General features: G+C 43.9%; 1 protein-coding gene across 3 annotated transcripts in view; it reads left to right on the top strand.

The window, feature by feature from the left end:
- The window catches only part of LOC115103063 (disks large-associated protein 1-like), a 117,875-nt gene extending 93,248 nt beyond the window's left edge, over positions 1 to 24,627 (top strand). Inside the window, exons 5-12 of one of the 3 annotated variants that reach the window (XM_029623668.2) lie at positions 940 to 1,135; positions 2,614 to 2,854; positions 17,925 to 18,319; positions 18,606 to 18,691; positions 19,791 to 20,230; positions 20,436 to 20,527; positions 20,638 to 20,790; positions 22,687 to 24,627. In XM_029623668.2, coding sequence (XP_029479528.1) covers positions 940 to 1,135; positions 2,614 to 2,854; positions 17,925 to 18,319; positions 18,606 to 18,691; positions 19,791 to 20,230; positions 20,436 to 20,527; positions 20,638 to 20,790; positions 22,687 to 22,902 — 1,819 coding nt within the window. In that variant the 3' untranslated portion in view covers positions 22,903 to 24,627. Of the gene's footprint in view, positions 1 to 939; positions 1,136 to 2,613; positions 2,855 to 17,924; positions 18,320 to 18,605; positions 18,692 to 19,790; positions 20,231 to 20,435; positions 20,528 to 20,637 lie in introns of all 3 variants that reach the window. The other 2 variants (XM_065005728.1, XM_065005727.1) reach the window with 2 other exon arrangements.
- Positions 24,628 to 25,283: the final 656 nt, after the last annotated feature.

Raw genomic sequence — 25,283 nt, 5'->3', positions numbered from 1 at the left:
TTATTGTTGTTCTCTTTTTATGCCTTATCAATAATTAATTTAATCTTGCTTATTGACAATGTTTGGCATGTTTTTGCTCAGACATAATCCAATTACAGTATGCCTAGCCCATATATCAGTGTGAATGCTATTGAAGCCATGAAATTACTTAGAACAATGAAAATGGGTTCAAGTTAACGTATTTAGCAAAGACAGGTCTACATACTGTTATTTTAATTCTGTAAGTCATTTATCAAACTATAACGGACTAACATTCGAATTGGAGTTGATTCCAGGGCAATACATAAAATTACGTAAATACACAACTTAAAGCTACCACATACAGTATTTCGCCATGGGGCATGTTGTGATTGGCCGGTGAGAGGCCAAGCCTCAACACACCCACAACTTGCTTATTCATCAAAACCCAGCCCCTTCGCGCTGTTAATTGTAATCGTGAAAATAGCTAAAATATTTCTGACACACCGCTGAATCTATAGCGCTACCGCCTGCACTTAGCTTTACCATTGTGTTAAAATAGAGCCCAGCATGTTAAAGAAACATTCTTAGTGTGGACAAAAAATATTTGTTTCATACAATGTTCCAGTCTGTTGCTGTGATTCATGAAACTATAATTATGACACCGCTACAACTTGCCAGTGCTCCAGAAATGTCTCTCTTTGATCTGTCCATCAGACATAACTACTGCACCATACCTTTGACTGCTGATCACAGTGAATCAGACTATAACTAACATGCATCAATGACGTCCACATTTATGAGAGCCCATGACATCAGAGTAGCCTGATTGTGCGATCTTGCCATCTCAATGTCACACAAACTCACAATGAGTGACAAAGAGTTGGGAAGATGCACAAACAGATCTGGGATCAGGCTAATGACAGAAGGCCAATATTTTTAACACCTGTTTGAACTCTGTTGACTTGTCTTCATTGGCAGGATCTCCAACGAACACTCTCCGAAGCTGCAGATCAGGAGCCACAGCTACCTGCGGGCGGTGAGTGAAGTTTCCATCAATAGGAGCCTGGACACCCTGGACCCCAAAGGGCTCCTGGACCCCAAAGCGCTGCTCTCCTCACCCCAATACCGCTCGCGAAACGAGAGTTACATGAGGGCAATGAGCACCATCAGCCAGGTTGGTGCTCCCGGCATTACGTCACCATCTCTGGTGCTACGTCTGTGCAAGGGAGGAAAGTCACGTCCAGTCAGCCATTAACTCCGCCACAAATTCATCTCTCCAGCGATGAGATGAATTTTTTATTTCAAACCAATGTCAATGTTCAGCCCTCAAACATCAAGAGTCAACCTAAGAGGAAAAGCCAAATGAAACGACCGTTCCATTTATCATTTAAAACTCTCACAAATTTTGATACAGGAAAAATGCTCCGGTTGTCTGCCTTTACAACCAGTGTAAAAATCCTAGCCCACTGCCTTCTAAAGCAGGTTGTGAATTGTTTCATAGTATTTCAAAGATAGCATAACAGAATAAATTATAATAAAAAATAAGCCATTATCATATGACTTCCATAATGTACTGTATGTCATGCACATTACTTCATGTTAACTCTCAGCTAAATAATCATTTTAAGATTGATTCAAAGATAACAATCAAAGTATCGTACCATATTCTTATTGATGTTCAACTATTCCAAGGACATTACATTTCGGAGTAAACAAGTCACCCAAAATCAGTCACCTTATGCCCTTTGCTTTTCATGTCTGAAATTACAAATATAACTCACTGAACAATCATCTCCCAAACTAAAATGCAATAAATATTTGGATAAAGGATCAGTATTCACCAACTGTTTCTTCTTTAATACCCTCCCTCAGTTATCAGTGAAAATCAGATGGAATTACAAAACATCTCAGCATTAGTCTTGCCAAAAGCGCCTCAAGCTCTCATCTGTTTGTGTAGGAGTGGTATGCTTTAGACTGTATCCAAACCCTCCTTATCCCACCTAAACTTACAGTATGTTATTGAACCATCTTAGATGCTCTGGTACTCATGTTACCTACTGTCAGGCCCATCCCCTGCATCTCCCATGATCCTCTGTTTCTGTGCTGATCCACTGCAAGACCCCCTCACCCTCATAGACTAGGGCTTTTTCTCAATTAGTCTTTTCTTGAAGATCCAATGTTACTCCCCTCTTACTCCCCCTTTTCCTCCAATGTTTTTTGAAATGCAGTCGAGGAGAGAGTATGCCAGGATTTGAGGAAAGACAAATTGAGAAGGGAATGCCTAACTCTGGTTTAAACCCTGAATAAAGCCACCTCCTCATCCCAAACATTCTCTAGGCACTGCACTTGCTTGTTCTCCAATTAACATTGACCCTCACTCTCCCATTCCCTCCGACTCTTCCTCCTCTTGTTACTGCTATTTTGTGGTTCCTCTTCTTCTGTTGTAGTTCTCTCCCTTTACTTCTCCTAATGATTCCAGATATGTTTACTCTGCCCCTCAGCGTTAAATGTTAACGGCTATTAAACTCTAGGTAAGTGGCTATTCTATGGTGCGTTTCCGAGGTTAGGATTAGTATACTGATATTTTGATATCTGGTTGTGCTGCACCCCCTCTCTCTCCCCCATCGTCCCCCAATCCCTGTCCCCTTGCAGGTGAGTGAGGTGGAGGTGAACGGGCAGATAGAGCAGGTGTGTGAGCAGATGTTCAGCGAGATGGAGTCGCAGGCCATGGATGCGTTGGACCTGCCCATGCCGAGCTGCTTCCGCATGCGTAGCCACAGCTATGTGAGGGCCATGGACCAGGGCTGCTCCGAGGATGAGGGGATGTCTCTGCTGCCCGCATCACCCCCCAGGACCACCACCACCACTGTCAGGACCATCCAGAGTAGCACAGGTCAGTTGGTTAATCACTCTTACAATACACACGGATTAGTCACAGGTCAGTCTGGCAAGATGGCGCTGACAGACATGGCAGCTCTGCTTTTAGCTCATAAGCAACTTTGCAGTATTTCGTTTTTTTGAGTTTATTTCTTACATTATTAGCCCAGAAGGTTTTTTGTTATTACATACAGCCGGAAATAACTTTTGGATATCAGAGTGGCGGTAACCAAGATTACGACCAGGAATACGCCTTTCCCGAATTGGATCCTTTGTTCGTACCCCCCAGGGCAGTTGAACTTATCCCAGAGGCTGCTCCAAAACTCCACTGGCAGAGAAGAGGTATACGGAGTGGACTTCTAGTCTGACTCAGGAGGCGTGCACACCATCCATCGCTGCCGAGTATATTACTCGCTAATGTTCAGTCTCTGAGGATGTCCTTCTAGAGCGACATCAGGGACTGTAACATACTCTGTTTCACGGAATCATGGCTGTCCGAATATACTGACCCCCTCCTTACAGCCAGCTGGGTTCTCAGCACATTGCACAGACAGGAATAAAGAACTCTCCGGGGGAAGAAGAAGAAAGGCGGGGGTGTATGTTTCATGATTAACTACTCATGGTGTGATTGTGATAACGTACAGAAACTCAAGTCCTTTTGTTCATCCAAACTAGAATACCTCACAATCAAATGCCGACCGTATTACCTCCCAAGACAATTCTCTTCGGTCATACCACGGCGGCCCTCAAAGACCTACACTGGACTTTGTGCAAACTGGAAACCACATATCCTGAGGCCGCATTTATTGTAACTGGGGATTTTAACAAAGCAAATTTGAGGAAAACGTTATCAAAGTTCTATCAAAACATTGCCTGTAGTACTCGCGCTGCTAAAACACTTGACCACTGCTACTCCAACTTCCGGGAAGCCTACAAGGCCCTCCCCCGCCCTCCCTTCAGCAAATCAGATCATGACTCCGTTTTGCTCATCCTTTCCTATAGGCAGAAACTCAAACAGGATGTAAACGTGCTACGGTCTATTCAATGCTGGTCTGACCAAGCGGGAAATCCATTCTTCAAGATTGTTTTGATCACGTGGACTGGGATATGTTCCAGGTTGAACAACATCGACGTGAACACGAACACGTTCATCAGGAAGTGTATAGTGGATGTTGTTCCCTCTGTGACTATTAAAACCTACCCAAATCAGAAACCGTGGATAGATGGCAGCATTTGTGCAAAACTGAAAACGTGAAGGTGACTGGGAATTTGGTTGAATACAAACAGTATAGTTATTCCCGCCATAAGGCAATCAAACAGACAAAACGTGAGTACAGAGATTAAGTGGAGTCGCAATTCAACAGCTCAGACACGAGACGTATGTGGCAGGGTCTATAGATAATCACGGATTACAAAGGAAAACCAGCCACATTGAGGACACCGACGTCTTGCTCCCGCACAAGCTAAACACGTTCTTCTCCCGCTTTGAGGATAACAAAGTGGCTGATGTGGCTCGCTCTCAAGGACTGTGGTCTCTCGTTCTCCTTGGCAAACGTGAGTAAGACATTTAAACATGTTAACCCTCGCAAGGCTGCCAGCCAAGATGGAATCTCTAGCCACGTCCTCAGAGCATGCACAGACCAGCTGGCTGGAGTGTTTACGGACATATTCAATCTCTCCCTCTCCCAGTCTACTGTCCCCACTTCAATATTTACACCATTGTTCCTGTACCCAAGAAAGCAAAGGTAACTGAACTAAATGAGTATCACCCCGTAGCACTCACTTCTGTCATCATGAAGTGCTTTGAGAGGCTAGTTAAGGATCATATCGCCTCTACCTTACCTGACACCCTAAACCCCCTTCAATTTGCATAGCGCCCAAATAGATCCACCTATGATGCCATCGCACTGCACACTGCCAAATCCCATCTGGACAAGAGGAATACCTATGTAAGAATGCTGTTCATTGACTATAGCTCAGCCTTCAACAGTATAGTGCCCTCCAAGCTCATCATTAAGCTCGGGGCCCTGGGTCTGAACCCCGCCCTGTGCAACTGGGTCCTGGACTTCCTGATGGGCTGCCCCCAGGTGGTGAAGATAGGAAACACCTCCACTTCGCTGATCCTCAACACAGCGGCCCCACAAGGGTGCGTGCTCAGCCCCCTCCTGTATTCCCTGTTCACCCATGAATGCATGGCCACACATTCCTCTAACGTAATCATCAAGTTTGCAGATGACACAACAGTTGGAGGCCTGATTACCAACAATGACGAAACAGCCTCCAGGGAGGAGGTGAGGTCCCTGGCGGAGTGGTGCCAGGAAAATAACTTCTCCCTCAACGTCATCAAAATGCTTGTGGACTAGAGGCCTCCTGGGTGGCGCAGTGCTAGCTGTGTCACCAGAGACTCTGTCGCAGCCGGCATCGACCGGGAGGTCCATGGGGCGACGTACAATTGGCCTAGCGTCGTCCAGGGTAGGGAGGGTTTGGCCGGTAGGGATATCCTTGTCTCATCGCGCACTAGCGATTCCTGTGGCGGGCTGGACCAGGTCGCCAGGTGCACGGTGTTTCCTCCGACACATTGGTGTGGCTGGCTTCTGGGTTCGATGCACGCTGTGTTAAGAAGCAGTGCGGCTTGGTTGGGTTGTGTTTCGGAGGACGCATGGCTTTCGACCTTCGTCTGTCCCGAGCCCGTACGGGAGTTGTAGCGATGAGACAAGATAGTAACTACTAACAATTGGATACCACGAAATTGGGGAGAAAAGGGGGTAAAAAAATAAAAAATGCTTGTGGATTCCAGGAAACAGCAGAGAGAGCACTCTCCTGACGTGACCACAGTAGAGAAGGTGAAAAACTTCAAGTTCCTCGGCGAACACATCACCGACGATCTGAAATGGTCCACCCACACAGACAGTGTGGTTAAGAACGCGCAACAGCGTCTCTTCAAGCTCAGGAGGCTGAAGAAATTTGGCTTGGCCCCTAAGACCCTCACAAACTTTTACAGATGGGATCACCGCCTGAAATGGCAACTGCACTGCACGCATTTGCAGGGCTCTCCAGAGGGTGGTGCAGTCTGCCCAAGGCATCACTGGGGGCACCCGATGTCACAGGCCAAAAAGATCATCAAGGACATCAACCACCCGAGCCACGGCCTGTTCACCCCGCTACCATCCAGAAGGCGAGGTCAGTACAGGTGCATCAAAGCTTGGACGAGAGACTGAAAAACAGCTCCTATCTCAAGGCCATCAGACTGTTAGCTAGCCGGATACCACCCGGTTACTCAACCCGGCACCTTAGAGGCTGCTGCCCTATAGACATGGAATCACTGGCCACTTTAATAATGGAACACTAGTCACTTTAATAATGTTTACATATGAAATGAGTAAAGCAGTATGTATATACTGTATTTTAGTCAATGCCACTCCGACATTGCTTGTCCTAATATTTATATATTTCTTAATTCCCTTATTTTACTTTAGATGTGTGTGTATTGTTGGGATTTGTTAGATACAACTGCACTGTTGGAAAACAAGCATTTCGCTACACCCTCAATAACATCTGCTAAATATGTTTGTGACCAATACAATTTGATTTGATCTGTTGCGCTGTTTGTCTGGCGAGTCAAAACACGCACTGCTCTGTCATACCACTGTAGCAAAAGGAAGTGTCTTCTCTATCCACCACCACGATTAGATCCTCAAGAGCAAAAACAAACACTACTGTCAGCGTTGCATAGACCAATAAAGGTCAATGTCTCCCCTGGAACGCCTACAATTCACACCACCACCACTATGGAGACGCTCAAGAGCACCACAGGTCTGTGTTTATCACTTTCACAACGCACATTGATCTACTGTACCAACACTGTCAGGGCAGCACATACCAGCAAAGGTCAATGTCAAGAAAGACTCTCTCCACAAGATCACAGTATGTTCACCTGACTCCCAGAACATACACCACCCTCACACAACACACAATCATAGCAGCACTAAGCCTGAGGATGCTCTAAGCAGGAGAAGTAGAGCTGAGCCTGAGGCCTATCACCACTGTATCTCTTTGAGAGGAGATGACTTTTATTGGTGCTATGGTCAAAACATGGCTGCTTGCCTGGTCCAGTCCAGCATGAGGAACATGATCGTCTCTCCCTGGTATATTAAATCACTGTTATATACAGAACATTTTAAATCCGAGCTGGTGTGTGTAATAGGCTTGGAAATGGCACTCATTTCTCAAATGTGGTTAATGGAGCTGAAGAAAATCCTTACAAGAAAAACTTACAAGAAAAAAAAAAAATTCTGTCATTTCTGTAATTAATACAATATTTTCGGAGATAAAGTGTGATATGATAAGGACCCTCTAAAATTCACTTATCAAGTTATTTATTTTAAAAATGTCATTGTTTTTATAATTTCACTGAAATGCTTCAAAGGACTTTATCAAACTTAGAGACTGCCCCATCAGATGAGTCCCAGGTGTCAGTGCTGATTTGAGTTGTACTTCCTGCAACCTAGTTTGACTGTTCCTCTGGGAATTCTTGTTCTCCTAGTGGCAATCCGCTGACAGCAAGGCTCTGTTTGACCTCCCAGGATGAAACGTTAAGAGACATCTCTGTAGTCCCAGGAAATGATCATCAGGACCATTTAGCCATATTTTAAATTAAACCAACATGTAGTTTGAAAATAATTGTTGAGTTTATAGATAATCATGAAAGTACTGTTACCATGCAGAGGTAGAATGAAATAATAACAAAACTGCTAAGGACAGATCTCTCTAACTGATGTTGAGTTGTCTTGTGAAAATAAAGGAGCCAGTTGCTTATGTTCTCGTTTAGCTCTTAAAATGTATAATGCTTCAGTACTGCAACAACAAAGACTTCAGATATGCATAGTTGATGCATAGGTACAGTCATCTGAAACAGATAAATAATAAGGGCTTTCTTTAACTCTACCTCCAACTCTTTGCTGGTGCTGCATGTCTGACTGAAGATATGCGCTCGCTACTTTCCATCCTGCTGCTCTGCACCCGGGGGTAGTCAAGGCAGACATATGGGCTGGACCCGCAGGAGAGCTGCTTGAGCGAGTGGAGAAAAGAGAGAGAAAGAAAAACGTGTGAAATATATTTTATTTATTTTATAGACATTATTTATTTCACGATGTCAATATGTCTTTGTTGTAAATGTTTATGTGCCAAACTGGTGGCAGTCGAGAAAAAAAGAGTTTCAGTTATTAAAAAATAATGCCATTGTTGATTAGATAATTTTTTCATTAATTGGACAAATTTCTCTTGGACCATATGGTCTATATGGACACAGATGTAAAAAAAAAATGAATACTATATATGAATACATTTCTTTTAAGTTATTCAAGTATAAATTGCCAAAGTTACCATAGATTACCTGTTAATTACTGAAGATTCCACTAACATTGGTAAATTAATGGTAGCTTTGCAACCCTAGATGAGAAAATGTGTGGAGGGAAGTTTCTGGACTATTTGATCTTTCACGATGGCCGTTGGGTCTGAGTGAAAACATCAAGCTGGCATTTGCGTCCTGTCCCGACTCTGCCGTCAGCACTCCACAACATCTCTAGACATTTGAGCTGTGGGGGGGGATCAGAGGCTGCTCTCATAAGTTTGAACATGATGCCAAAATCTAGTTTGCATGTTAGATAATGGGCTTGAGAGTGGTACTATGTTTCATTGTATGTGGGCACAGAAGCAGTATATGTGTTCTTTGTACTCCGTACTGTACAGGTATGTTATTGTCTATGCATTATACGTTTTCATCAATTCTCGATAATCTGTCCTATGACGTCCTTGTCCACATCAAATAAAAGCAGTTGAAGAAGATTTCTAATGAGGCAGCAGATTAATTAGGCATTAGGGGAGCATGGCCCTGAAAGAGGTCACCCTCAGTTAAGAGCCAGGCTAAGACATCTAAAGCCCATGCAAATCACTTCCCCTTTCTGTGCTTTGACTTATCTGCATCTCTGATATCCTACTTTCCCACCATTTATAATTTCCCCACCCATTTCAAAAAGGCAGACAAGCCGTACATTTTTTTGTAGATAATTCTGCCTAAAAATATATAATTATATTAATATGAACACAGGGCGTCGACATCCTTTGATAAGCTTGTGTGAATTGAAAACAGCAGCAACAACGTCATAAGCTGTTTTGTGAGGAGTAGAGACCGAATAGGGAATCAAACCGGAGCGTACAGCCCTGACAAAACCGTGTGAAACTAAACCCTTTCTTCACAAAACCTTGTGGACTCTTCTCCTAATAACACAGTTCAACAGAAATTGTCCACAAGGTTTTGAGAGGAAAAGGGGTTTGGTCCACACGGTTTTGAGAGGAAAAGGGGTTTGGTCCACACGGTTTTGAGAGGAAAGGGGGTTTGGTCCACACGGTTTTGAGAGGAAAGGGGGTTTGGTCCACACGGTTTTGAGAGGAAAGGGGTTTGGTCCACACGGTTTTGAGAGGAAAGGGGGTTTGGTCCACACGGTTTTGAGAGGAAAGGGGGTTTGGTCCACACGGTTTTGAGAGGAAAGGGGTTTTGGTCCACACGGTTTTGAGAGGAAAGGGGTTTGGTCCACACGGTTTTGAGAGGAAAGGGGGTTTGGTCCACACGGTTTTGAGAGGAAAGGGGGTATGGTCCACACGGTTTTGAGAGGAAAGGGGGTTTGGTCCACACGGTTTTGAGAGGAAAAGGGGTTTGGTCCACACGGTTTTGAGAGGAAAGGGGGTTTGGTCCACACGGTTTTGAGAGGAAAAGGGGTTTGGTCCACAAGGTTTTGAGAGGAAAAGGGGTTTGTTCCACAATGTTTTGAGAGGAAAATGTTTTTGGTCTTCAAGGTTTTGTGAAAAAGAAAGTCCACAAGGTTTTGAGGCAGAAATAAGAGAGCCAAGCTCATCAGAGTGAGGCCCTGACATTGACGCTTGGTGTGCAGTGGAGGAAGGGGGCGATCCCAGTGATGGCTCATCGCCATGGTGCTGTGAGAGATTTATACGCTGCTGTACGAGAGAGAGAGGAGAGAGAGTCTTATGGTAGAGTTAATGGGGAGGAGTGTTGGTGCTGACATTCAGAGGGCACCTCTACCCCTCGTACATGGCTCTGAGTCTGGCTCCCTGAGACATACCATCTGCCTAAGGGAATGGAAAGCAGGAGATGGGCATAGTTCAAAGTTGTAACTCAGGTTTCTAGGTTATTTTAGGTGAATGCAATTTACAAGGAAGCCTTGTAGGTCAGATAAAATTGATTCTGTTTATCTGATGAATTACCATGTGATTCTTGATTATTTGTGTCATATTTTACTAGACTTGTGATGCCATCCTTCCAAGTCTTGTTAATCACTTGAGGAAGCCTGGAAAGCGAGGCTATATTTTTCCATACGGTACGCGGCAGATCAGATATAAAGCTTCTTAATCCCATGATACTTGTGAAAGTGTTTTCCATCCATCCTCTCATCCTTACTAATCTGTGAGACTGATGTGTGTGATTGACGTGTTTCCCTAAACAGCTAAGATGATGGGATGCCAAGAGGCCTTTGGTGTGTAGCGGTGAGTGGGTGTGGGTGCTGCTGCTGCTGAGAGTAGATATGGGTGATTGTACATGACATCTGTGTAATACTGGTGCAAGCTGAGCCCTAGGACTCCTGCTGGCTCATACATACAGCAGAGGAGTGAGCGATGAGGAGAGAAAGAGCGAAATGAGGAGGGGATACTGTTACAGCTCAGGAGTTGTGCAGTCAGAGCTGTTACAAGAGGATGTCCCCTGGACTTAGAGAATAGAGTGTAGGTACTGGTGGTACTCAGTGTAGGGATCAGTGTTTTGGGAAAGAAAGCACTCTCAAAGCACTAGTTGTTCTAGTGTAGTCAGGTGTTTCAGCGACATTTACAGTGTTTCTACAACTGCCAGCTGATAATACATTCTTCAAGAGGCAATGCATTTACACTTACAAACTATTTAAAGAATAGTGACCTTCATCTCCAGCAAGCCAAGCACGGCAGTAGAATACAAATAGCCGTCATCTTACCCTCGACTATTATTTCCTCAGACGCTGTCGTACAGTGTAAACAACACTGGTTATAGCTGGAGATCGGAGTCATGTGGGGCCTGTCTCCATGCCTCATTCCCAGAAAGAAGTCCACCATGGACTGAGATCATTCCCCCAAGGCAGCCTGAGTAACACCGCTGGTGAATGACCCATCTGTGTTCTACGGCTAGAAGGCCTCATTCATCACCCTCCGGCCCTGCCCTGGCTCCTGCCTGTCTGTCAACGACAGTTAACCTCCAGCCTAGCAGGGCATGAATGAGCCCGTCTTTCCTTCTGCTGACGCTGCGTGTGCCAACACACACGAGGGGTTCTGCCTCCACTCTGACCCTGTCAAGGAATACTTGAATATTCTGCTGAAACTGTGAATCTGTTGACAGCTACTTCCTACTGCGGACTGGAACAGACCAGATGAGATGGGAAGAAGTTGATTTGTATTATTATTTGAAAATGGATAAGGAATGGCATTAGATTCCTGAATGACAGGGTTTGTAAGCATGTTACATGGGTTAATATGGGATCATCTTTACTATGCACTGCAGTACATGTTTAGCAGTTAGTCCAGTGGCTTTATGGAGCTAAACCGGATCTTTTCATAGATTCCTGCAGTGGCGGTGGAGGACTGGGGCTGTTTTGAAGTCTTCTAATGTTTTTTCTGCTTCACATCGTGAACCAGAACATGTACAGTACCATGGAGATCTTTAAAAAGATACAGTGCATAGAGGCACAGCACAGAGAAGAAAGTGACGACATTGTGGGCAATTAAAAGGAAATGGTTGTCATGGTAAAATGGTTGTCATGGTACTTTGTGTTACAATGGATGCCCTGGTCCACAGTAACCTCCAGCGTGGTTTATAGCATATGTGACCTACTCCTACATCTTCATATTTAGCTCTTACTGACGCAATTATGATGGATTATCTCTCTCTCTCAATAAAAAGACACTGAGTCATACACACTCAAGTTCTCCATCCGTTCTCTTAGGTTCTTACCTATATCTTAATTGAATCATATCTTAATTTCATTTCCACACTGTGCTGGTGACAGAGAATAGTGAAGGTAAGGATGGTATCAATAACTCAAGTAACACTTGTTTTGTAAGCAGCCATGTTTGTTGTTGCTGTGGTTGTTGTTTCCACTGTAGGAAGATCCTGATTAGATCATGGCGTATAACACTGTACTTAGCTAATGAGTGTTCTCTTCCCTGAAGCCAGATGTGCAACGTATAAACATAGACATACGATATGACTCACAAGAATTTACATACTTCCACCTACACTACCTGCATGGCTGAATACAAAAAAAATAAGAATTCCACATAGCTCGTGTGCTATATCACACATCCATCTCTGTATTTCGGTCTGTTCTTGTGTATAAGGGAGGGAACACACACACTTAGGGCTCAGACACACCAATGGTGTTTGCTGGTTGAAAGTACTTAACATCGCTGAACGTAATTTGTGAACCGACTGCGCACTGATTCTACATGTAGAATCACATGTAAAATTTTGGGTGGTCACTAACACACAGTGCGCTGAGAAAATTTGCAGACGAACGCTAGATCCACATTCGGTGTGATGTGTGAGCCTTTAGAGAGGGAACACACAGATCTGTGCTGCCTGTCCGTGAAATGGAGACTAGTGATCTGGCCGGGATTGATTAGTCTTCTTGGTAGTGTCAGTGTCATTCAGCCTGTCCTCTAACAGGCTGACTATACCGCTTGCGTGGCGCGCACGAGCGTTGCAAAATAAATTTAGATATCTATATTATTCAATATTATTCTGCGTTGCCAAGGGCTAAAATAGAAGTCAGTTCTATTTCTGACGCAGATCACGCTGCAAGTCCTGCAACTCCCAAACAGGTACCCACGTGCCATCTCATTGGTTATACCCACATGGGTGACTGAAAGACGAAATAAGTCGGTGGGCGTAATGCACGTAATTTATGAAAGTTGCCCATTGCAATATAAAGTCAAAGAAAAAGCCTGGAAGGAGGAGAGTTGACTAGAAACGATTCAGTTAACCGTTGTATGTGTGGATTAATTGGTGGAGTAGAGGACCTTGTGCATTTCAGGTAAAATAGCAACTCAATGTTTATATCCCAGGACAAATTAGCTAGCAACAGCAAGCTAGCTAAATAGGACAAATTAGCTAGCAAGTGCAAGCTAGCTCGCTAAATTGCCATAAATGTTTAATGCTTTTCGACCTGTCCCCAAATTAATATAATTGGTTCAGAGTTTGTTTTGATATTTTAACCTGCGTGTCATGATCGGGGCGGCAGGGTAGCCTAGTGGTTAGAGCGTTGGACTAGTAACTGGAAGGTTGCAAGTTCAAACCCCCGAGCTGACAAGGTACAAATCTGTCGTTCTGTCCCTGAACAGGCAGTTAACCCACTGTTCCTAGGCCGTCATTGAAAATAAGACTTTGTTCTTAACTGACTTGCCTAGTTAAATAAAGGTAAATAAATAAAAGATTGCATTTGGTGTGGGGAGACAAAATACATTTATGCATGATGGCGCACGCGTGCAGCCGATTAGGGTTCCGTGTAAGACAGAGCAGGGCTACATGGAACCTAAACCGTCTGCACACGTGCACCATTCCTAAAGTGATGATTAGATTGGATAGTCCTAAAAACTTTTGGGTCATGTTTTACCTAATAGGAACTGAGTGATGACTGGTGTAATTTTCTTTCTCAGTGAGTAGATAAGATGTTCCTGAACACTTCTGAATTAATCCAGATAATGCCATGATTAAGACAAATCAGTAATTAATTAATAATGATGAGTGAGAAGGTTAGAGGCTACAACAAAACAAAACCTCTCACCATTACCAATAATGGGAGGTTTGTTTTTTGTGGGGTGGGTGGGTCAATGGTCTTTGTGTCTTTTGTAACTTTCTGAACACTTCTACATTAATGTGAATGCTACCATGATTATCCATAATCATATCCATAACCATGGTATGTGTGTTCAGAAACATCTTCTATTGTTACTCACAATTAAAGTTTCTCCAAAATGACACAATACATTTATTAACAATGAACTTGCTGTTAGGCAAAAATATAATCTGAAACACAACCAAATCAACCTGCAAATGCATCCAACAAGTTTATATAGTCGCAAACTTGATGTAGCATTGACACTATAAGTGAATTTGTCTAAACACTTATGTTTTCCTCAAATGGGGAGCTAGATACATAAAGAGCGTTCATTTCTAAATGGTAAAACAGATATGTATGAAAATACCCTCAAGTAAAAGGTGACATTATGTACTGCCGCCTCATATGGCAGTCTCTATGGGGGTGCCACAGGGTTCAATTCTCTGGCCGACTCTTTTTTCTGTATATATCAATGATGTTGCTCTTGCTGCGGGCGATTCCCTGATCCACCTCTACACAGACGACACCATTCTGTATACTTCCGTCACGTCCTTGGACACCGTGCTATCTAACCTCCAAACGAGCTTCAATGCCATACAACACTCCTTCCGTGGCCTCCAACTGCTCTTAAACGCTAGTAAAACCAAATGCATGCTTTTCAACCGTTCGCTGCCTGCACCCGCACGCCCGACTAGCATCACCACCCTGGATGGTTCCGACCTTGAATATGTGGACATCTATAAGTACCTAGGTGTCTGGCTAGACTGTAAACTCTCCTTCCAGACTCATATCAAACATCTCCAATCTAAAATCAAATCTAGAGTCGGCTTTCTATTTCGCAACAAAGCCTCCTTCACTCATGCCGCCAAACTTACCCTAGTAAAACTGACTATCCTACCGATCCTCGACTTCGGCGATGTCATCTACAAAATAGCTTCCAACACTCTACTCAGCAAACTGGATGCAGTTTATCACAGTGCCATCCATTTTGTTACTAAAGCACCTTATACCACCCACCACTGCGACCTGTATGCTCTAGTCGGCTGGCCCTCGCTACATATTCGTCGCCAGACCCACTGGCTCCAGGTCATCTACAAGTCCATGCTAGGTAAAGCTCCGCCTTATCTCAGTTCACTGGTCACGATGGCAACACCCACCCGCGCTCCAGCAGGTGTATCTCACTGATCATCCCTAAAGCCAACACCTCATTTGGCCGCCTTTCGTTCCAGTTCTCTGCTGCCTGTGACTGGAACGAATTGCAAAAATCGCTGAAGTTGGAGACTTTTATCTCCCTCACCAACTTCAAATATCTGCTATCTGAGCAGCTAACCGATCGCTGCAGCTGTACATAGTCTATCGGTAAATAGCCCACCCAATTTTACCTACCTCATCCCCATACTGTTTTTATTTATTTACTTTTCTGCTCTTTTGCACACCAATACCTCTACCTGTACATGACCATCTGATCATTTATCACTCCAGTGTTAATCTGCAAAATTGTAATTATTCGCCTACCTCCTCATGCCTTTTGCACACAATGTATATAGACTCTCTTTTTTTCTACTGTGTTATTGACTTGTTAATTGTTTACTCCATGTGTAACTCTGTGTTGTCTGTTCACACTGCTATGCTTTATCTTGGCCAGGTCGCAGTTGCAAATGAAAACTTGTTCTCAACTAGCCTACCTGGTTAAATAAAGGTGAAATAAAAAATAAAATAAAAATATGAAACATTTGAGCTCAAATCCAAAATGGTGTTGTATAGAGCCAAATTAAGAATACATTAGCTTCACTGTCCAAATGCATATGGAGGGGAGTATATGTCATACACAACCCTGGAAGGACCTGCTACTAGGAGGCTATTGATTTAACAGCATAATATGTGTATTCTGCCTAACAGCATATTATGTGTATTCTGTATTGAGTATTGTCTCTACAGCACAATAGGCTTTTTTTGACAAATTCTGGTTTTGTTATTAGCTATAGATTATTCAGGTGTGTGTGTAATAGATACAGTACAGGCAGCAGGGCCAGGGGGGGTCCAGGGACAGAGGGGGCGGAGTGCCGCGGGGTCACTGCTACACACTAATAAGCTCCACAGTTTGTCAGAGATGGTGGTGTCTGTGTGCTCCTTCTCCCTCTCCCTGCCAGCCATCGCTCATCAAAAACAAAGCCAGACAGTTGATTTCTATCGTCAAAGTTTTAGAAGTGGCGATGTCAAAAGAGATCATGAGTTGGTGTGCGTCTGTGTATGAGAGATAAAGAGAGAGAGAGACTGTTCTTTGCTTCTGTGTGGTCTGAGGGCATGGTGCTATTTATTCAGTCCTGTCAGAGTTTGCGTTTTGAAGTACTTGTCAAAGCAGACAGAATCCTGGGGCTGGGCCTAGACTCTCTCCATCGACGTAACATAAGTATCCTGCCGCCCTACATGGATCATTCCTCCACAGACACCTCACTTTGTTAGCTTGCCATGGAATAAAATATCTAATATGTGCTGGAGACGATCCCAATATTTCTCACAAGTGAAACATTCATTTAAGAACTCAATTGAAAAGCATTTTTCTTGTACAATTGGACCTGTATTGATGTTTCTATGGATAGAAGTACGACGTTTTTCTCTGTACTGTACAGTGCCTTTGGGAAAGTATTCAGACCCCTTGACTTTTTCCACATTTTGTTATGTTACAGCCTTATTCTAAAATGGATGAAAGAAAACTAAAAAAAATCCTCAGCAATATACACAATACCCCATAATGACAAAGCGAAAACAGGTTTTTAGACATTTTGGAAAATTCAATCAATATAAAAACAGAAATGCCTTATTTACATAAGTATGTAGCTCCTTTGCTATGAGACTCGAAATTGAGCTGAGGTGCATCCTGTTTCCATTGATCATCCGTGAGATGTTTCTTCAATTTCCTGTGGTAAATTCAATTGATTGGACATGATTTGGAAAGGCACACATATGGGTATGTTTTTCAGTGGCATGGACTGGCATACTAGTCAGGATCGAGGGAAAGATGAACGAAGCAAAGTCCAGAGAGATCCTTGATGAAAACCTGCTCCAGGGCGCTCAGGATCTCAGACTGGGGAGAAGGTTCAGCTTCCAACAGGACAACGACCCTAAGCACACAGCCAAGACAATGCAGGAGTGGCTTTGGGACAAGTCTCTGAATGCCCTTGAGTGGCCCAGCCAGAGCCCGGACTTGAACCCGACCGAACGTCTCTGGAGATACCTCAAAATAGCTGCGCAGCGACGCTCCCCATCCAGCCTGACAAAACTTGAGAGGATCTGCAGAGAAGAATGGGAGAAACTCCCCAAATACAGGTGTGCCAAGCTTGTAGTGTCATACCCAAGAAAGGCTGTAATCACTGCCAAAGGTGCTTCAACAAAGTACTGAGTAAAGGGTCTAAATATTTATGTAAATGTGATATTTCAGTTTAAAAAAATAAATATATATTTGCAAAAATGTCTACAAACCTGTTTTTGAATTGTCATTATGGGAATTGTGTGTAGATCTAATCCCTTTTAGAATAGGGCTGTAACATAACAAAATGGGGAAAAATTGAGGTGTCTGAATACTTTCCGAATGCATAGTATTGTCTGTCTGCTCATTTGTGTTGCATGATTTACCATCTCACAGTTCCGCACTCTATGAGAAACTCCACGGCTGTTCATTTGCTGTGCTTTGGTGTTTCCCTCTACTTTTACATGAATGACTAACCCTCATTATTTTTGCTGTAATTGCACATTTTGTAATGAGCAGTTAACTCTCGACTAGATTGTGTAAGCCATCACAAAAACAAGCTATCACAAACTTTAAAAAGAGGGTGAGTGTGGTAGAGAAAAAGAGGTAGAAAGAGTAGGAATAAAAAAAACTTGTGTTTTATTCATGTCTTTCTATAAATTTGCTTGCAGACCTCTACCACTACTATCACCATTACCTTTTTAGATTGTAACATGTTCCCTCTTCATCAATGAGACTTGTTGCCCTCCCCTGATCACCTATAGATTTGACTGTGTATGAGAACATCAAAAACCTGTCCACAGCGGGAGAGTAGAATATACATTCCTACTTTGACATGTTAGAAAGCTATGACATGTGTGTGTTAAATATCCCCCTCGCAAGTACTTTACCTCTCCCATGGTTCCCCACAGTGTCATCATGCATCACAACCTATAAGAAGACCCCACCCCCGGTGCCGCCCCGCACCTCCAAACCCTTCATCTCCATCACAGCCCAGAGCAGCACCGAGTCGGCCCAGGATGCCTACATGGATGGCCATGGCCAGGGGGGCAGGGATAGTCACCCGCAGGGAGACATGACCATCCAGTCAGGCCTGTCTAACTCCACAGAGAGCATCGACAGCATGAAGGCCCTAACGGCAGCCATTGAGGCGGCCAACGCCCAGGTCCACGGCCCTGCTAGCCAGCATGTTGCAAACAGCAGCATCACCATCACCACCACCACCTCGGCCCTGGCCCATATCACTGAGGACAGCAGGAAGGAGCAGGCCAGGCGGGCCAAGTGCCAGCTGTCCATCGGCATCCAGGTCTGTGGTAGACACTACCTCACAACCACTTTTCTGGTGTCGTTTAACATGTTGTTTGATCTGATATGGGAATAATAAGAAATGAATTAGTTGACACACGAGCCACGTTTTGAGAGACTGGATCCTCATCCCCTTTCTGTGTTGACAGGTTCTACTCTTGCTCTATACTGTCCTCTAGTGGCAGATGTTTACATTACTTCACCCTGGTGTTCTGGATATTGTAGTGACTGAAAAATAGATGTCTAGTTTATAGGTGAATTCGTTTTTTGGATGATTTTATGTCCAGGTGGATGGGCCAGAAGAGGAAGCTCTGGAGATGGAGGACCAGTCCAAGTACCAATCAATTGGGGTCCAGGTGGAGGACGAGAGGGGGTGAGTCTCTCTCTCGCTTTCTCTCTATCAGTCAGAATGTCAGTCCTTCACTGTTTCTTGCCTTCATGACCTTTTTGTGTGAATGTCCAGAGAAAGCAAATGAAGGCTGTTACTAAGTGAGTCAAGGGTTGCTGGGAGAAGCAGCTTGTGCCTAGGGTTGTTAATACGGTGGAACAGCTGCGCTAGCAAAACAGACATTTGGAACTATGGCATTTCCTGCCCCGTTTCTCTGAAAGGGAAATGGTGAGTGAGTTGTGTTTGTCTGTTGGCCTTGCCGGTGACGCCTCTTCAGTGACTTCAGCTGAGTCATCTCCAGCTCACCTGCGACTGCAGTCTGATGAGGCAAACCAAACGCCTACTCTCACTCACAAGATTATTCTCTAATTTTTGATACTGGAGATAGAAGTTGGAGAAATAGTCTGGGTAGACTTTAAAGTAGCTGACTCCAGCTGGTTTCTCCAACTTCTGTCTGTTAATGAGGACCACTGACTGCCCACTACAGCAGCTTAGTCATACTAAATACTGTGAGAGTTTGAATATGAATCAGAGTGAAATTATTCACATTATACACCTTATTGTATATTTCTTCCTTGTGCTACGTGTGTTCTGCTCCACCCTATGTGTTGTATAGGACAAATATAGCAGCGATAGTCATCGGCATCGTGAGGCAGTTCTTGTACAGCTCTGCTGTGTCTGCAGTGAAGGGCGCTCCCTCTAAAGGAATAGTCATGGCTGGTGGGTGTTTTAGAGTAGTAGGCTTGCTCCGTGATGACTGCAGCCTAGGGCCCCTTCCCTTCCCTTACTCTGTGTCTCTGTACACCTCCCACACTAACACTCTGTGTGGGATGTTCATTCATGGTACCATGGATTGGCTCAAAATGTGGTAAAATGAACCTTCCATCCATCAGAATGGATGGAGAATAGAATATTGCAGTACTGGTAGTTTCAGAGAAAATGCTGGGCCTTAAGTTCTTCTGACCACATTGTGACCTGGCCAGAAAAACTCTGCACCTTATGTATAGCCTTAAATTAGGTTCAAATTTTTCCTAGTCAGGTCACCTCAGACTGAGCACTGATGTATATCTCCCCCTGTTGGCAGATACCGGCAGTTCATCCGCTCCAACAGTGTAACGGCAGCAGTACAGGCAGACCTGGACATGCCTGACATATTAGACAGCCCCCTGGACTCCCCAGAAACAGATCTTCCCTTCTCAGGCTCTGTGTCCCGCAAGTACTCCCGCGAAGCCGCCACCTCGCCAGCCTCTGCCTCCACCGTCAGCATCCAGGGCTCGGGCAACCACTACCACGCCTGTACCTCAGACGACTACGATGACGTGTGCTTCGACCCGTCCATCCTGCCCCCGCCTGACCCCTGGATAGACAGTGTGACTGAAGATCCCCTGGAGGTAGTCCAGAAGTCTGTGTGCCAGAGGGACGGACGCTGGTTCCTCAAGCTGCTGCAGGCCGAGACGGACCGCATGAAGGGCTGGTGCAGACAGATGAAGCAGGACGAACAGGAGAACGACCTGCCGGATGACAGTGAGTCTGGCCTGTCCAAAAGCATTTACACCACTACCTATCACAATTGTGTGAGAGCAGTGGAGGCTAGTGCCGCGTAGTTGTGCGTAATTGTACTTGTGATAGGTACAATTAGGTGGCCTCATTCCAGCCATTACAATGAGACAGTCCTCTGATTTCTCCCTGTGTGATCTGATCTGTATTTACATTATCTTCCTCTCTACAGTCTTGGGGAAAATGAGGCTTGCCGTAGGAAGTGCTCAGCTCCTGATGTCACAGAAGTTCCAGCAGTTCCGGGAACTTTGTGAGGAGAACCTGGTGTGCGACTCTTCTAGTTCTTCAGTTTCCTTTGACTCCCCCTGTTCTTCACATAAAATCTGAGGTAAAACTCTGTTTCGTTCTTCCCTTTTTTACTGATCTGGGATCAGAACCCCAACGCCCGCCCGCGGCCCATCTCTCAGGACCTGGCTGGTTTCTGGGACATGCTCCAGCTGTCCATCGAGAACATCAGCCTGAAGTTTGATGAGCTGCACCAGCTGAGGGCCAACAACTGGAAGCCCCTGGACCCCCCGGAGAGAAAGGTAAAACAGGCATCCAGGACCAGCTAGTATCTGTCTGTGCTGTCTAAGTCAATGGAGACTCAGCTCATCATTCCGACCAGCCAAGATATACTGATCATGCAGAAACAAATCAGTAGCTTCAACTCATTGCATGATCTAGTATTGCTGTTGTAACTTCACAATTATTATTTATTAATAACATACTGTATCAATGATTTTCTCTGGTTTGGCAACAAATTACTTTTGTCTAGATCAGTGGTCACCAACCTTTTCTGAGTCCAGATCACTTCATGAGTCAAAATACAATTTGAGATCTACCGCTCAGATTATTTTTAAACATGACTTTAACGTAAGCCTATGCAACATTAACCATTTTAAAACAGGTCTGTAGCAATGAGATTTGTGCAGTAGGCTATACACCCAAAACATTCTCATTGCATAATTGTAATGCTTGAATTGCCCTGCCAATGTTGTTCTTCTCAGACTATTGTTAAATTATATTTTTTTAAATGGAGGTATATGATCACACTGGTAATAGATACTTTGTTGTATTACCTGAGGCACAGCTGACTGATGGCCTGCATCTGATGGTCAGTCTGAGGGGAGGGAGAGAGCAACAGTGAGGCTGCCTCTCACCCGAATCACTGTCCCTCTGCTGTCCCTCCCTCCACTGACAAAAGGGGACGCAGTCTTTCAGTTGATGGCGAAACTCAAGTGGCACTTCATTATTTCTGCCTCATGGACCAATCCATGTTACTCCTATAACCAGAGAAAGTGAAATATTCCTGGATATTAAAACAGACACAAGCCGCTAATAATAACAATGCAAGCTTATGGGAACACTTTGCTAGAGACTACTCCTTTAATGCAGCGGTAGTGCTGTTTGTAGCATAAGTGGAAGTAGGGAGAACGTGCATTTTAAGTGTTGACATTGCTGAATAACAACGTAAACTTGAGCTTTTGCTCATAAAAATAGCAGCTCTTTGCTGTATTCGTTGAGTCTCATGTTTTTAAACCATTTGAAATCTCACCGTATCGATTTTGCTGTGCGATCGAGTCTTCTTTTTACAGTCTATGGCTTGATGAAACTGTGCAGACACCGTGATCTGCACTATCTGATTGGCCAGTGGTAGGCCTATAGGTGCACTTGATTTGCTCTCTGGGCCTGCTGGGTAGATGGAGTTCTCCCTTCAGACACAAGAAATGGTTAAAAAATGGGAACACTTTGCCTTCCCGGCACTAGGGCTGCTGAATCAAGTGCACCTACCGCCAACAGCATGAAAAAATAAATACATATAGGAACGCAAGGCTTTATCATTGGGGTTTTTACAGAAATGTTTGGTGCTCGACTAGGCATACCTTGGAGATCGACCGGTTGGTGACCACTGACCTAGATGGTGAGGGTTTATGAGTGGTACCGCATACCTTTAAGTGCTTCACATGGCGTGAATCACACATTACAACTTATACGCCATCAATAGTTTTATACACCATCATATTCATTCAGTTTTATACACAATAATTTAACACAGTGAAACACCTCACACCCAAAAGTTGAATGTTGCCATTTCCTGTCATTTGTTGTATTAGCGACTGTAAAGATGTTGTCACTGTACAGTATCATGGCTGTTGCATTTTATACTATTGATTTCCTGACCGCTTCTCCATGTTTTTGTTCTGTTGTTCTTGTCGACAGTGAGCTGGTTTTGAGAAGTCATTCCATCTGGCACGCACCACGGGGCCTGACCTCGCTGGGCCACCGTACCTCATGCAGTCAGTCGCCCCCCCGCCGCTGCGTCGTGTGTGGTTGTCTATCTGTAGCGCTAGCCGTGTGCTGCTATAGGTGTACTAATGCTGTCTACGCTCCTGTCCCCCCTCCCCCCGAGGGCTAACTGACTATTTGTCATCCCTGTTCAGGAGAGACGGATCCCCCCTCCTGTGCCAAAGAAACCCCCAAAAGGTCACCCTCCCCTGGCCCGCGATAGGTCCCTGGAGAGCTCAGAGAAGCAGCGGCTGGATGCGCGCAAGCGCTTGATGGCCGCCAAGCGAGCCGCGTCAGTGCGGCAGAACTCAGCCACCGAGAGTGCAGACAGCATCGAGATCTATATCCCTGAGGCCCAGACCAGGCTATGAGCTCCGCGGCAGGCACACCTTCACCACTACCCATACAGACAGATTAACTTACATCTCACACACCGCTAGATCTCACACACAGGTAAACGCACACATATGCTTTTAACGGTATGGTTCCTGTGCGCACACAGACCCACACAGATTTTGTAATATAACCACACTAACTCTTTTCTCTGTAGTGGGAAGAGAAATGCCAACAGTATAGTTGTTTCTTTTACATATTCTTGTCTCTCTCACAAATTTGATCCTGGTCTTGTTTCCATCTATGTAACATAGATCCTCGCTTGAAGATGACTCCTTCGTGATCCTTCTTTTAAAAAGTGTATCACTTTTACCCATAAAAGTAACAAAAATCATGATCTTGTGAAATGTATAGCATTCTTAATCAATGTAGACACCTGTTGATATCCTAAAAGATAGCAAATAAGTACGTTTGAGTATTTGGTTTCTTTAGCTATTTTTACTTTTACCTAAGCATGGGCCAAACAGAATCCCTTGCTTGATGCCCCATTCAACCTTCTCAATATTTTTTTTTTTTGGATTGTAACATAATTGGCAAACGAACAGGGTTTTTTATGCTTAAGCAATATTCATTTGAAATCAGATCAAGTAAATGTGTAAAACAACTGAACACTTTGGTTTTGAAGTCCCATCTGTAAAGATCAGAGATTTTAGATAAAGAGGATGCCTTCCTTTCTGTAGCCAATTCTGTTGGTTTTGTCTGCTGATGCTGTCAATTGTAAAGACATAGTTGCTTATTCTAGAGAATCACTATCTGTTTAAACATTTTAATCATTAACGGTACAAGGACAACTAGAGACAATTTTCTTTGATACATGTACTTAACTCTTCCTGGTGATTTCCCTTCTGTAAATTCAGACAGGTGTCTAAAGTAGATTTGTATGACAAGTGAGGATCTTTGTGGTGATAAGCAGCCCAATATGAAATACCCTAAACACTTAGAGAGGGACACTAAAAAACATCTCTGGAATGCAAGTTGTTTAATTTCTTAACAATGTCTTTCCAGTAGCAAGTTCAGTGGCTTAATTGTATTAGTAAACTGTTTCTTGGTGTGTTAGTTTAATCCCAAATGGACTCCTGGAATGCCATGTGACTGTGGTTGAGCAGGCTTAGCTCTGTTATTTCTCAGGAAGAGATGGAAATTCAGTCTGTCAAATCAGGGTCTCCTAGTGGTGTGTGTGTGTGTGTGTGTGTGTGTGTGTGTGTGTGTGTGTGTGTGTGTGTGTGTGTGTGTGTGTGTGTGTGTGTGTGTGTGTGTGTGTGTGTGTGTGTGTGTGTGTGTGTGTGTGTGTGTGTGTGTGTGTGTGTGTGTGTCCATCAGTGTTTAGAGTTGAGTGTGGGTCTCTTAAAGTGCTTCCTAATTTCCTTGTTTGATATGTTGGCCTTTCTTCAATACGGTCAAGTAGCCTCATGAACATAATGTACATAGTCAAAACAACACTTGTACTTGAAAATAGCCATGTGTGTGTTTGTACAGAAATTATACATGAGGATGTTCCTTTAAGCATGCAGACAATATTAGAAATACAAAATCTATACCTAATTTATACTTGTATTTGTTTATTTATTTAACTATTTATTTATTGATGATTTCGTTTTTTTACTGTTTGGATTCTGTTTTAGTGGTCTGTCATGCTACTCTGATCTTATGTTGTATTGTATGTGCATACATATGAACACAGAATAAAATAATTATGAACTCTGTTCCCGGTCTTGACCATGTATTCATTTGCAATGACTGATTCCATTTTTCAGTCAGCCTGATGTTATTTTTCTGTCTTGACCAATCAGTGCCGCTGATTTCATTTTTTTATTTGATTTATTAGGATCCCCATTAGCCGACCCCAATGGCGACTGCTAGTCTTACTTGGGTCCGACACATAACGAAAAAGATAATACGAAATACTTTACAATTTACATAGATTTAAAAACATTAACATGTAGTGTGTGTGCATCTATCAGTCACACATACAGTGCATTCGTGAAGTATTCAGTTACGTTATAGCCTTATTCTAAAATCGATTAAATTGTTTTTCCCCCTCAAATCTACACACAATGCCCCGTAATGACAAAGAAAAACCAGGTTTTTAGAAATGATCAAAAAATATCACAAGTATTTAGACCCTTTACTCAGTACGTTGTTGAAGCACCTTTGGCAGCGATTACAGCCTTAAGTCTTCTTGGGTATGACACTACAAGCTTGGCACACCTGTAGTTGGGGAGTTTCTCCCATTCTTCTCTGCAGATCCTCTGAAGCTCTGTCAGGTTGGATGGGGAGCATTGCTGCACAGCTATTTTCAGGTATCTCCAGAGATGTTCAATCGGGTTCAAGTCCGGGCTCTCGCTGGGCCACTCAAGGA

Source organism: Oncorhynchus nerka, linkage group LG20 (genome assembly GCF_034236695.1).
Source record: "Oncorhynchus nerka isolate Pitt River linkage group LG20, Oner_Uvic_2.0, whole genome shotgun sequence".
NCBI lineage: Eukaryota > Metazoa > Chordata > Actinopteri > Salmoniformes > Salmonidae > Oncorhynchus > Oncorhynchus nerka.
The sequence above is the reverse complement of the archived record's forward strand: the minus strand, read 5'-3'. Positions and strand labels throughout refer to the sequence as shown.